At 44.8% G+C, this 13,561-nt stretch overlaps 1 protein-coding gene across 1 annotated transcript; it reads left to right on the top strand.

The window, feature by feature from the left end:
- The first annotated feature begins 9,151 nt into the window (after nt 1-9,151).
- On the top strand, nt 9,152-9,496 carry smim36 (small integral membrane protein 36). The gene has a single exon (XM_069664362.1). The coding sequence runs from the start codon at nt 9,152-9,154 to the stop codon at nt 9,494-9,496; it is 345 nt and encodes a 114-aa protein (XP_069520463.1).
- The last annotated feature ends 4,065 nt before the right edge of the window (nt 9,497-13,561 follow it).

Raw genomic sequence — 13,561 nt, 5'->3', positions numbered from 1 at the left:
GCACGATGTTAAATCTTCACAGCTGTGACAGCGCTCACTCAAAGTTCTTTTTGCTCTCAAACTTCAGTCGAGTGAAGACGTCAATGTTTCCGTGTTAGCGTAGCACAGTCGGAGTTTAAACTGAAAACGGTGCCAAAGTTAACTTCTGAACAAACGGAGCTTCAGGTCACACAAAGCAACGTTTCATTTTCAGACCGTGACCACTGATTGTGTCGATATAACGTCTCTGTCTTCAGCAGATGTTTGTAAGAACTAGCTCGCTAGCAAATACATGGCTAGTTGAAAATTGTGTTTGAAACCTGAATTCTGAAGGGGTTTAATATGCTATCTGTTGGCTACATACATACATGATATAATGCTAAAAACTTAAGCTAAAGCTAGCAGGTCACAGGTAGGCATCCTCACCTGGTGATGAAACATTAAAAAGATGGAAATGTAACATTTTTCTTTGGTGACCGCTAGCTAGTTAGCCTAGCAAGCCTATTATATCAACACAAAAGCAGCCATGTTTGGATGCTCACCGTGGACAGACAGACACAGGCTGGATTTTGGCTTCATTGATAACATTTCTAAACTGTATGTTTCACACTGAAAGGCTTTAAAGGTGTGAACAAACGTTATCTCAGGAAACGTTCACAGACTCCCTACAACACTGAGTACGGAGATGCTACTGTTAGCCTGAACGCTAACCCTGAACTGTATTTTTCCTGATTCAACACCACAAACGACTTATTGGAAACATTATGGATGAGTTTAAAGACAGTTTTCTGGTAACTTGTAGAGTTTTACGGTTAGCATTAGGTTATGCTAGCTAGCTACAGAAGATTTTAGCAGCTGTAGCATAAAATCTACCAGTGACAGTCGTCATTACAGAACACACGATTCACGTCGTCTTCTAGGAGTGAGAGGTTCTGCTGTTGTTAATTAATAAGTGTTAACTTTCAGAGTGAATCAGCTTTTGTTCCTGAGCGTTCGAGCTCGACAACTGAAGTCTCTGAAGCTCCTGAGCAGTTCTGATCTTTAGGAAACAACTGATGACGAATAAATAAAGGAAACTGGAGATTTGTGCAGGAACATTCCAAGTAGAAAGTCTTTGAAGTTGTTGTGGTGCTGAGGTGAGAACACGCAACATCAGTGGAAAGTCTCAGACTGATCTGCAGCCTTCAACTGTGCAGACTTCTGCACCAGTAAAGGCTGAAATGAATCAGTTCCTGTTTAAAGAGGAAATATCCATTATTGTGTCGAAAACAAGGAGACAGTGTGAACAAAGTTGGCACAATGTTGTCGGTTTGAGGCAGAACAACTTAAATGTATGTAAAAAAAAGACTCGATAGTAAATGAGGTCTTCACAGCACCAGAGTTTGCAGGGCGTCTCTCTGTATCTGCAGAGCTTAAATTACCTGTCAGCTCAGGAGCTGCAGTCGACAGGTCGGTGGATCTCTAATGAGGCTGCATGTGGACGTCTGTCAGAGCTGCTGGGATGCAGCGCTGCTCGTTACAGACTCTAAACCTTCCTGTTTCCTGCAGCAGAGTCGGAGCTAAAACTGGAATCTGATGGGAACCCAACGGGAGAGTCGCTTTAGTTAGTTAGAAATAATAAGTACTGACATTTAAGCTGTGAGTGGGCGATGAGGTGACCAAACTCCAGACTCACAGTAAAGTTATGACGGTTAAAAAAGGTGATTTTAGAATCTTATTACCTTAAAACTGACAGATATGATAACAATACTCACATGACCATCCAAATGCAGTGCAGAGTGAGTTTCTCCTACAGACAATCTTAAAGGAGTTGGACACATCGAGACACTGTGACGACAGATCTGATGTTTGGTTCACATGCTTCATCGATGTAAAGATTCATTCGCTCAGTGTGTTTCCATGCATGACTCTTCTGACCTTAGCCAAACGTGAAAACTTGTATTTTCGTGCAACAAAAAAGTGGACTCATTAAGTCCAAAGGTTCTTTTAAGATTGGTGAACATCACTTCCGACAATGCTCACACAGCACCTTAAAAAACCGATGAAATAAGAAATATAACAATGTACGTATAATACATGTGAGGACAGTTCTTCTCGGTGCCTGTTGAGATGACGCTTCAGCTGTTCCCTGAAGCTGTGAGGTCTGGAAATGACTGTTGACTGTGGAGGTTGTGCAGCTGCAGAGGTTAAATCTTCATATCCGTCTTTAACTAGAAAGTAATCTGCAAGAGGAAGTCTGTTTGTTTTTCAGAGATTTTGGACATTTAGATTGTTTTCATAGATTTTCTCTCCCAGTTAGAGTCCAGTAAATCTGTCTTTAGAGACAGCAGCTTCACTCTGGTTTACCCTGGGAAGCAATAAACTGAAAGTGCTCATGAGCCGGTACGAGCCTACCACTACAAAGCATCCTAATGGAACTTTTCATTGGGATTGTTGCCATGGTGACACGAATGGAAATTTCATGAAGACTTTGTGGTTATTTCACACGGAGTTGTTGGTCATTTCAGGCAGAGGCTGTGAACATGTTACGTTGAGGACGTTGTCATTTCACAGTTTAAGGTCATGTCACTTAAAGGTTGTTTTTAGTTCACTGAGAGTTCGTGATCAATTCACTTCAAGGTCTTGGTTGTTTCACATGGACGTCTGAGTCCTTTTACGTAGAGGTCGTGGTCAATGCACGTACAGGTCGTGGTCGTTGCACGTAGAAGTCGTGGTCATTGTGTGTAGAGGTCGTGGTCATTGCACGTAGAGGTCGTGGTCATTGCGTGTAGAGGTCGTGGTCATTGCACGTAGAGGTCGTGGTCATTGCACGTAGAAGTCGTGGTCATTGCGTGTAGAGGTCAGGGTCATTGTGTCTAGAGGTCGTGGTCATTGCGTGTAGAGGTCGTGGTTATTGCACATAGAGGTCGTGGTCATTCCGTGTAGAGGTCGTGGTCATTGCACGTAGAGATCATGGTCATTCCGTATAGAGGTCGTGGTCATTGCATGTAGAGATCATGGTCATTCCGTGTAGAGGTCGTGGTCATTGCACGTAGAGGTCATGGTCATTCCGTGTAGAGGTCGTGGTCATTGCACGTAGAGATCATGGTCATTCCGTGTAGAGGTCGTGGTTATTGCACATAGAGGTCGTGGTCATTCCGTGTAGAGGTCGTGGTCATTGCACGTAGAGGTTGTGGTCATTCTGTGTAGAGGTCGTGGTCATTGCACGTAGAGGTCATGGTCATTCCGTGTAGAGGTCGTGGTCATTGCACGTAGAGGTTGTGGTCATTGCGTGTAGAGGTCGTGGTCATTGCACGTAGAGATCGTGGTCATTCCGTGTAGAGGTCGTGGTCATTGCATGTAGAGGTCGTGGTCATTGCGTGTAGAGGTCATGGTCATTGCACGTAGAGATTGTGGTCATTCCGTGTAGAGGTCGTGGTCATTGCACGTAGAGGTCATGGTCATTCCGTATAGAGGTCGTGGTCATTGCACGTAGAGGTTGTGGTCATTCTGTGTAGAGGTCGTGGTCATTGCACGTAGAGGTCATGGTCATTCCGTGTAGAGGTCGTGGTCATTGCACGTAGAGGTTGTGGTCATTGCGTGTAGAGGTCGTGGTCATTGCATGTAGAGGTCGTGGTCATTGCACGTAGAGGTTGTGGTCATTGCACGTAGAGGTCCTGGTCATTGCACTTAGAGGTCGTGGTCATTGCACGTAGAGGTCGTGGTCATTGCACGTAGAGGTTGTGGTCATTGCATGTAGAGGTCCTGGTCATTGCACTTAGAGGTTGTGGTCATTGCACATAGAGGTCGTGGTCATTGCACGTAGAGGTCGTGGTCATTGCATGTAGAGGTCGTGGTCATTGCACGTAGAGGTCGTGGTCATTGCACGTAGAGGTCGTGGTCATTGCATGTAGAGGTCCTGGTCATTGCACTTAGAGGTCGTGGTCATTGCACGTAGAGGTTGTGGTCATTGCGTGTAGAGGTCGTGGTCATTGCACTTAGAGGTCGTTGCGATTTCATGCAAGTTTATGATCAATTCACTTCAAGGTCTTGGATGTTTCACGTGGATGTCTTGGTCCTTTCACGAAGAGGTCATGGTCATGTGACGTTGATATTATCCATCATCTCCTGCTTCATGTGGACCTTGTTGTCATTTCATGCAGAGTTTCATTGAAGAGTGTCGAGGCTTGGTATTGACTTTAGTCACCGTAGTTTGTAAGAACTGCGAAACATTTTGAAATCATAATTGTGTAATCAAGCTGATTCAGATGAAAACAAAATGCTCTCGCTATGCATTGCTATGCATTGCTATGAAGTTAAATCTGCTCCCCTTCAGACCAGGGAGACAGAACCTACCTCACTGATCTTAAAATAAATCACACACTAAATAAGAAGCAGGGACTGATCTATTACAACATTAGGAACATATTAAAACAAGTTGTGGAGGCTGGATAATATTCAGGTTCTTGTATGTGGGACTGGGCGGCTCCAGTTGGTCAGTGGTGGGAAAGTGGTTTCAGCCTCTAAGGAGACTGACCAGCAGGGCACACAATGGCACGGAGGCCCAGAAGGCCCCGAAAGGCCCCATTAACCAGGGAGAGGCACTTCCTTTCATCCGTCAAAATCCATTTCTTCCACTCAAACTTTCTCTCTGCATCTGTTTCTTTCCTTCGCTGGCGTGCTGATGGATTTAAAGTCTCTAGAAATAATAGGCCGGGCTCGCAGCTCCCAGTTTGTGGCTGGTGCTGTGACAGACAGGAGGGGTGCGTTCAGCGTTACCGCCTCAACGCAGGAAGTTCACATTGTGTTTGAAAAGAATGGCAGCAGCACTCTGATTGCCTGCTGTCGTTTCTTTAAGCCGTTCTGAAAAGGTTGTGATAAGAAGACTGAAAGCTGTTCAAGAGAGCAGCAACGTACAGAGGGGACTCCACTTCCTTAACTCAACACAATGCACCGTGACTGCAGGACCTGAACACTGCAGCTTGAGGGTCAACAGGGATGATGTATTCGCTATAACGCCTGCGGTATACTCTGCCCTCTGTATCTCATCTACAGTTCTAGGAGCTGCAGTCAGTTCACCATGTCTCCTAAGATGTCTCATAAGATATTCATGTTCCTCCAAGGATGAAGTATAATAACGTTGTTGATCTCTTTAAGGAATAATTTGGCATTTTGTGGAGTTCTCTAAAGCACTTTCTGGTGATTTATGGTTTGTCTGGGACCAGTACCTCCCTGGAGTCCAAATGCTGCCTGGTTAAACTACCCCGTATAAAACAGTGAAATATTTCTTTTTATCTACACCAATAAGGGCTGGATTTTGGTGCTGCAGTACCACAGCAAAAACTACCCAATAATATAGAAATTGGTGGAAGGATGAGGCTTGGGACAAGGAAAAACCCATTACATTTTGGAGCGGATCCAGGTGGATTCTCAAACATGGCTCTCCCGGTGCCTCAGTTAGAATCATTATGGTCATTCGTGCTGGTGGTTACAATGTTACAATTTCATTTATCAGATGCTTTTGTCCAAAGTGACGTACATCTGAGAGTTAATACAACTCGAGCAACGATCGAGACAGGAGTGGGCGGAGTCAGTAGAGCCAACAAACAGCTTCAAGTGTGATCAGACACTGGTGCTGACAGGCAGAGCACAGGGCACAAGGTCAATATAGTCATCATCATCATCGTGAAAATCCCACATCCTCAGTGTCATCATCATCAAAAGCTTCATTCATCATTAAGGTCAGAGGTGTTCACAAAGAGCTAGGTCCGTAGCTTCTTCTGAAGGGTGAAAGGGACTCTGCGGACCGAATCGAGTTTGTTAACTCATTCCACCACTGCCACACCACCGCAAGGCATGACGAGACCTGTGCCGAGGCTGTAGTGTCGTCTGGTGGGAAGAGCTGGGTATCGTCTGCATAGCAATGGTATGAGAAACCTTGGGAGCGGATGATTGCAACAAGTGAGGTGGTATATATTGAAAAGAGAAGGGGACCAAGCACTGACCCTTTAGGCACCCCTGTGGATAAGCTCTGGGGTTTGGACACTTCTCCTTTCCAAGATACTCTAAAAGATCTCCCTGAGAGGTAGGACATGAACCAGAGGAGGGCAGATCCTGAGACACCAAGCTCAGAGAGAGTGGAGAGGAGGGTTTGATGGTTCACTGTGTCAAAGGCGGCCAACAGATCTAGCAGCAATAGAGCTGAAGACTGTCCAGCAGCTTTAGCCAGACGCAGTGATTCCATTAGTAGTGCCGTTTCAGTAGAGTGGCCCCGCTTAAAGCCAGACTGATTTGGGTCCAACAGAGTGTTCTTGGACAGGAAGTCAGAGACTGTGGTGCAAATAGAAGTGGAAGAAAGGCCCAAAATATGTATTTCTCAGGGTTCCCATGAACCCTTTGGTCTGAAAACACCCAATGAATATCCTGATGACAATCTTTTTCAGATCACCTGTGGATTTCCAAAGAGTGATGGTAAGTGACATGTTAAAGGGATTATAGGTCTTTTTGAATAGTCACACACAGCTCAGGAACTTTGTGCCTTTTTGCCTCCTTGTCTGATTAAAGAGAACTGTCCCTCTGCAGTGTGTGTGCTGGTTTTGCAGCCTGTCTCACTGTTCAGTGGGTCAGACTCAGAGTCTTAAACCATTAGCAGGTCATTTCAGCTTGTTTGGGTGTCCTCTCTCTACAGACTAATATCCGCTCTGCTATATTCCTCCAGCTCTGTTATTTTTACCCCTCCTTCTTTCCCGCACGCTCACCATCTGTAGTTAGGTGTCCCTGGTCTGAAAGGTATTTCCTGATTCTGTTATTTTACAACATTTTTCGAAGGGACTGGATATCCTCTTTTCATTTTTCTGTGTTTTATTTAGACAGGAGAAGAGTTGAGAGGTTTAAAGACGGACACATGCAATCAAACAGAATCTGAGCGCTCTCTGTTTCTGCATTTTGCCTCTGATTTGGTTCGGTATTGAGGCTTTGCATGGCTCTGTGTGAGAACTCTGAGCGGCTCTGAGAAACAGGAGAAGCTGCAGATCGGATGCATAATGCAGAACAGATGAATCCAAACAACAGGAAGCAGTTTCAGAGCAGCAAACTGCTCCGTCTGCAGTTTATGTGGGAGACGGGGTCTCATGAAATAATTTATACAACCCTGTACATTCAGACGGTTTTCATAAGTTCTGTACAGAAATAGGTCTTGAGCAGGAAGCAGTTAAACTGAAGAGGAGTCTGGTCGTGATTAGGATCAGTGATGGCTTAAAAAGAGCGCCACCAACAGGAGCTCAACACATACAAAGAGAGATTAGAGACTGTCCTCCCTACTCACATTTAATGACACCAGTAATAATGTTATTTAAGTTCAGAATTCTGTGTCCTACATATTCGAGCTACTCTGACTCCATGGCTCTCCTCTTTTAGGCCACAGCAACCTTCTCGACTGCGGATGGCTCTCCTCTTCCTCTCTCCCTCGATGCCCAAGCTGGTTCAGGCTCTGTCCAGAGAACTGGCTGCAAATCACCTCGTATCCAACCTCCACTGGAAAACCTGCTGGGAAGGCCTCTTCCAAATGATCCTACCATGACACTGTTAGCTCCAGCAGCACGGCTTGCTTGGTAGACTTAGAGACGAGGACGATGTCTGGTCGCAGGGTGGTGGCTGCAGTATGGCCGGGGAACTTCATCTGCTGTTCGAGGTCCCCCAAAAGTTGCCAGTCTCTCGCTGAGGTCAAAGGTGATGGTCTTCTTGGAGGGTTGGGACCACTTCAGCCACTCAACTCCTACGCTGATGGCTTCAAGAAAGGTCTTCAGGACCTGATCATGCCTCCATCGGTACCGCCTCTCCAAGTGCCTTTGTACAGCAGCTGACAACATGCTCCAGGGTTTGTAAGTATTATTCATTTAGACCCCAAAATAGGTCTTATCCTTATCCAGGGCCAGGTCACGGTGGGAGCAGGCTAAGCAAGGTGATCCAGGCGTCCCTCTTCACAGCAACATTTTCCAGTTCTTCCTGGGGGATCCTGAGGCGTTCCAAGGCCAGACAGGAAATATAATCCGGTCCCAGTTGGATGTGCCCAGAAAAAAGGAGAAGGAGGCATCCTAATCAGATGCTCGAACCACTTCAACTAGCTCCTTTCGATGTGAGGGAGCAGCGGCTCTACTCTCCGATCTCTGAGCTCCTTACCCTCTCTCTAAGGCTGAGCCCAGACACCCTTCAGAAGGAGACTCATTGCGGCCGCTTGAATCTGTGATCTCTTTCTTTCGGTCACTACACAAAGCTCATGACCACAGGTGAGGGTTGGAACGTAGATCAACTGGTAAGTCGACAGCTTTGCCTTCAGGCTCAGCTCCCTGTTCACCACGACGCTCCGGTACAACGCCCGCATTACTGCTGATGCTGCATACTAATAACACCCTTTTTAAGCAGTAAGTTAGAGAGGACGGGTTTGCAGCCCCCCTGAGATGAAACTCTTCCTGCAAGGCTTAAATCTGGGCAAAGAGAATCCTCTAGCTGTCATTACCAGGAAGTGCTAACATGCTACCAGCAATTTAAGCGACACCACAGCCTGTTGTGTGACCATAAATGCTTTTAATCTAATTAGATTCAACATGTAAAAATAATCACTCAGTGACATAATAAAGCAGTTGTTTAATACATCTTACATGAGCAACAAAATCCCTAAAGTGAAGCTTATGGCAGGCTGACAGGTGAGTGCTGAAGGCCTGCCCTCCATTTTGCTGAGTATCATTTTGTCACTGCTCTGCACATGTAGTTGGCAAAATCAAAATGGTGGCTTAAGTTATTAAAACTGAGCAGCTTTAATCATTGGCTGCTGAAATTCAAGGTTGGAGGAGCAGCGAGGATTAACGTCCTTTAAAGCACAAAGCTTCATATCCACACTGGCCTGCTGTCCCTCTCTCTCTCTCTCTCCCTCTCTCTCTCTCTCTCTCCCTCTCTCTCTCTCCCTCTCTCCCTCTCTCTCTCTCTCCCTCGCTCAGCTCATCCCTCTCATTTCATCCCTCTGATGTTGCCCTCTGCTGTCTTTTGCTCTTTCTCGCTTCCCTGCCAGCTGTCCATCCCTCGTCCATCAACACCGTCTTTTTTTCTGCTTCTTCTCTCTCGTTCTTGTCTTTGTTTTTTGTTGATTTTCCCACCGTCTCTTCCTTCTCTGGATCTGGGCGAGATATGAAGCGGCACCATGGGTTTCATGGAATTCTACCTGGAGATTGACCCCGTCACCCTGAACCTCATCATTCTGGTCGCCAGCTATGTCATCCTGCTCCTGGTCTTCCTCATCTCCTGCATCCTGTACGACTGCCGGGGCAAAGACCCCACCAAGGAGTACGCCCCGGACAACACGCCGGCGCCGCCCAGCCAGTCGCCCATACGCCTGGTGGTCATGCAGAACTCGCCCGCCTCCTCCCGTTACGAGCCCAACAGCACGGCCGGCCACGAGCTGCCGACGCCCGACCTGAGCCGGGACAGAGGAGAGAGGGAGCGGGAGAGAGAGAGGGAGAGGGAGAAGAGGAGTACTCTGGTCTGAAGAGGAGGAGGAGGAGGAGGAGGAAGGACAACCATGAAGTGCTGTTGTATCACTGTGTACAGTGTTGTTAGTCCTGGACTCTTACTCTTACTTTAAACACCCCTTGATGGCGTTGATGAGCTGCTGAGTAGTTCAGCAGGAGGTAAGAAACCAGCAGGTCCGTCAAAAACTTTTGAGTTTGAAAAAAACCAACCTGAACCTGAACCACCCCCCCAAACACCTGCTGTCGAGCAAACCCGTTCAGCAGTGATTAACACACGTGAAAGACGACTGACACCAACAACGTATTTAAAAGTGTCATTTTTATCAAAAGTTAAGTCGAATGATTCCAGAGAGTTCTCCTTTTTAAACCATTCATCGCAGACTTTGCTCGTCAAAGCTTTGTGTGTTTGTTGCACAGATTGAAACACACAGACACAAGAACATCTTCCTCATCAATATTAATATATTAGCGAGCACTGTAAAGAGATAGCAGATCAATTGAGCTAGATTGCGACACTGTAAGCGAGGCGATCATGTTTTACGAAAACTTTGATAGTAAAAAGAACATGAAACATTTACAACTGCATTTTTATCCACTAAAGTCCCTGTAACATAAAAACATAAATATGTGCACGGAAACTTACAAAGTAATAATCAAAACAGGTTTTTAAGAATCAAAATACACAAAACATAATTTGCATATTAGAGTGTTTTTTTCTTTTACTGCTCGTCATATTATGGGCATCCAGTAAGGGTTGAATCTTTAAAGGTTCAGTCTTTAAAATATGATTTTGTAGTTAAAAAAATGAAGTCCTCCAGCAGTAGTTTTCAGAATCACGTTAAATATTTGTACGTCAGTTCAGGAGTCAGAAAATCCTCACACTGGAGAAATGGCATGATTATAATAATTAGCGAAGGCTTAAATCTTTAGCTGGTTATGAAACGGACTGAAATGAATTCTGATAATTCTACATGAGCTACAAAAGCAAACCAGAGATTGATTATCTCTTTATAGTTATTGTTAAGGCCTGTAACTACTGCTGGGGGGGGGGGGGGTAGGTGTCAGACGAGGCGGTGAACTTCTCACTGCCAAATCAACCTTTTTTCTATATTTTCCAATCAAACGTTCACAGTGGATGATACTTCTGAAACAGTGAAGGAGAAGATCAGCAAGGGGATAAGAGGTATCACTTTGTCCACAGGGGGCGCAACAATCCACTGAACTGAAAGTTCCTCACAGGAGCTTTAAATAATAAATCAGTTCATGAGATTGTTGTTATTTTACTTTATGTTGATGACTTTAACCATTAATCAACATTCTTTATAACAATAACTGAATCTTGATGGCCCACTGACCTTGCGAGGACCACCTGACCTTGTGGGGACACTTGAATCCACACCTATGTCATCGGGACCCTATGCCTTATGGGGACGTCTGCATTATGGAGACCCAGAGAGTTCCCCACAGCTCCAAGCGTTCATTTTGAAGTTTAGATTCATTGAAAAGATTTGAATTAGTTTGTTTTATTGTTTTGAGCAGGAGAATAAATGTGGTTTGTGGAAGGTCCCCGTAATGATAGTAAATCAAGTGTGAGACTTTTTTTGGGTTTAATGTGACACACCCGCTCTCTCTCTCTCTCTCTCTCTCTCTCTCTCTCTCTCTCTCTCTTGTTGTTACGGTTGTTACAGTTATGGTACAAATAGTTGCAAAACAAGAACACAAGAAAAAGGAGAGACTCGGTGAACTTTAAGCAATCTTTGGCACTGAAGTGGTCGCAGTATATCACAGAGCATTTCTCTGACGCAGACCACATCTGTTAAATCATCCCACATGTGAACATCTGTGTGTGTGCTTTAAAGTTGACTGTGTGTCAAGGGCATCTGTTCCTCCCGTACAGACAGAACATGTCCAGACTGTGTCGTGCCAGCTTTCTGTAAGTTGCAGCTATAATCCATCATGCATTAACAAATGTATAGAAATCATTACGGCTGCTACGTGTTCGTGGCACGAAGCGAGCACCGGGTCTGAGCAGCTGATTGGATGGAGCAGCGCGTTATAATCAGATTAACAGCAATTCAGAACCTGATTAATTCGTTTCTGAAGGTTGTTGATCCGTCAACAACAAATGAAAAGTTTAATCCTTCTTTTATTATATTATATTTACACACTTTGTGCTTTCTCTGCTCTCTGTACGATCTCGGCTCCTGCTGATGTAGAGACGAGTTCCTTCTGTGGAGGTTTTCTCTGTTTTATGTTGTAAAATGGGAAAAAGAAGCCCTCATACTTTGACTTTGTAGGACTGAAACTTAACCACATATTTGTGTCAGTGTTTTGGATTCTTTATTTTCTTCTGTTGTCAAACACTACTTGATTTGCTGCAAATATCAGGGTTTGACTGCATGGTGATTTATTTTGCATTTCATCTTGAAAGTACAACTGATCAAAATAATACTTATTTTTATTATTTAAATTATTTCTCATAAATTCAGTTTTTATGCACAACATAAGCCAAACACCTGAATGCATCAGAGTTAATGTTTTGTAAACATAAACGTTTACATGAAGTAAGTTTACAAAACAAACCTTGTTTTAGGACTCTGGCTTTGTGCATGAGCCGTGCATGTCAAACGTAGGATTAAAGTTCGGCTCAGATCTTTTGCATGCCAAATACATTCTGAATTCCAGGTTGAGGTTGACCTCTTTTAGTTTCCACCATGCTGAGGTCAAAGGTCACGCTGGCTGTGGCCGCCCTAAACACAGCTGCTTATACTCTGTCCATACTGAATGACATGTGCAGCAGGATAATGACTCTGACAGTCGTAACGTCATGAATGAGATATGGTTTGAATGTTTCCTGTAAACAAAGTTACGTAAAGTACATTTAGCTTTACATTGAAGCCCCGCCCACTGGCTCCTGGTTTATAAATCAGGTGGTTTAAATGTGTTTCCACTTTCTCAAAGGAAAACTCAGGAAGTGGAACCAAAGAAAACTTTCAGGTTCGCTCACATCAGATTCTGAAAAAGCAAAAAGTAACTCAGAAGTTTGTTTTCAGTGTCGCCATGAAAACAAAAGAAAACAAGTTGTTGTGATCAAAATGTCCAAACTGACATCTTGTGATCATCTTGTGTTCTGATATCACAGAGACGGTTTCCTCTTGGAAATCAGAAAAACAAACCTTTCACATTCGTTAGTGCGATCAGTCGGACACTCGTGGTGACTACATCACCTCAAGCTGAGGTCAAAGATCAAAGATTTACTAACGACAGACCACCAACATCCCGGGGACGAGGACGATATGATTCTTATTTTAAATAAATCAGACACCTTCACATCAAAGGAGCTAAGTCATCATTCAGACAGGAATCTGCCACAATCTTTCCCTAGCTTCTGCTGTTGCTTGCTGAAACCTAAAAACAGGCAGCACTACACATGTTCACATGTTCACATGAGCTTTGTGCATGTTTGTTCCCTGGCCATGCAGTCGACCAGCAGAAGGTGTGCTCTTTAGTTGAAGTCTTGACCTTTGAACAGGATGTTCTCCTGGAAACACACCTTGTCAAACTAATCGTCAGGAAGACTTTTCAATCTGAACCCAGAAAATCAGTTTTCGTTGTTAATCAGAATCTATTGGGACACTGTCAATGAATGTTTACAAAGAATGGCATTTATTTTGTTTGATATCGATCGATACAGAAAACGTTATTGATGATGGCGTGGGGCGTTAAGTTAGAGGACAAACAAGTTCACTGGAGACCACGATTGTCTCTGGCAGCAGCGTCGGACTGGCAGCTGAAGGTCGACCTGGGGAAGCAGCTGAAATTCCCAGACACCACGGCGGTGAGCACGCTCAGGCCAGACGTGGTTCTGCTGTCGGAAACAGCCATCAAGAAAATCTCTGTGGATAAAGCAGGGTGACCCGTGGACGTGATCAGCCCCCGTCAGGGTCGCCTGGGTGACGGCGTCTGATGTTGAAAGACTCGAAACACCCGATGACCCCAGGTCACATCTCTGATGATGTGTCTAAGTGGCACCAAAGGTGTGTGTTAAAACCTGTCTGACTTTAGTTTGGACACAAGTTGTA

Source organism: Semicossyphus pulcher, unplaced genomic scaffold, assembly GCF_022749685.1.
Source record: "Semicossyphus pulcher isolate SPU_LCO1_2020_fin unplaced genomic scaffold, fSemPul1.0.p SCAF_16, whole genome shotgun sequence".
NCBI classification, from domain to species: Eukaryota; Metazoa; Chordata; class Actinopteri; order Labriformes; family Labridae; genus Semicossyphus; species Semicossyphus pulcher.
The sequence above is the reverse complement of the archived record's forward strand: the minus strand, read 5'-3'. Positions and strand labels throughout refer to the sequence as shown.

Coding starts and splice junctions, on each gene's coding strand:
- smim36 (XM_069664362.1), top strand. CDS start 9,152: ATGGGTTTCATGGAATTCTACCTGGAGATTGACCCCGTCACCCTGAAC.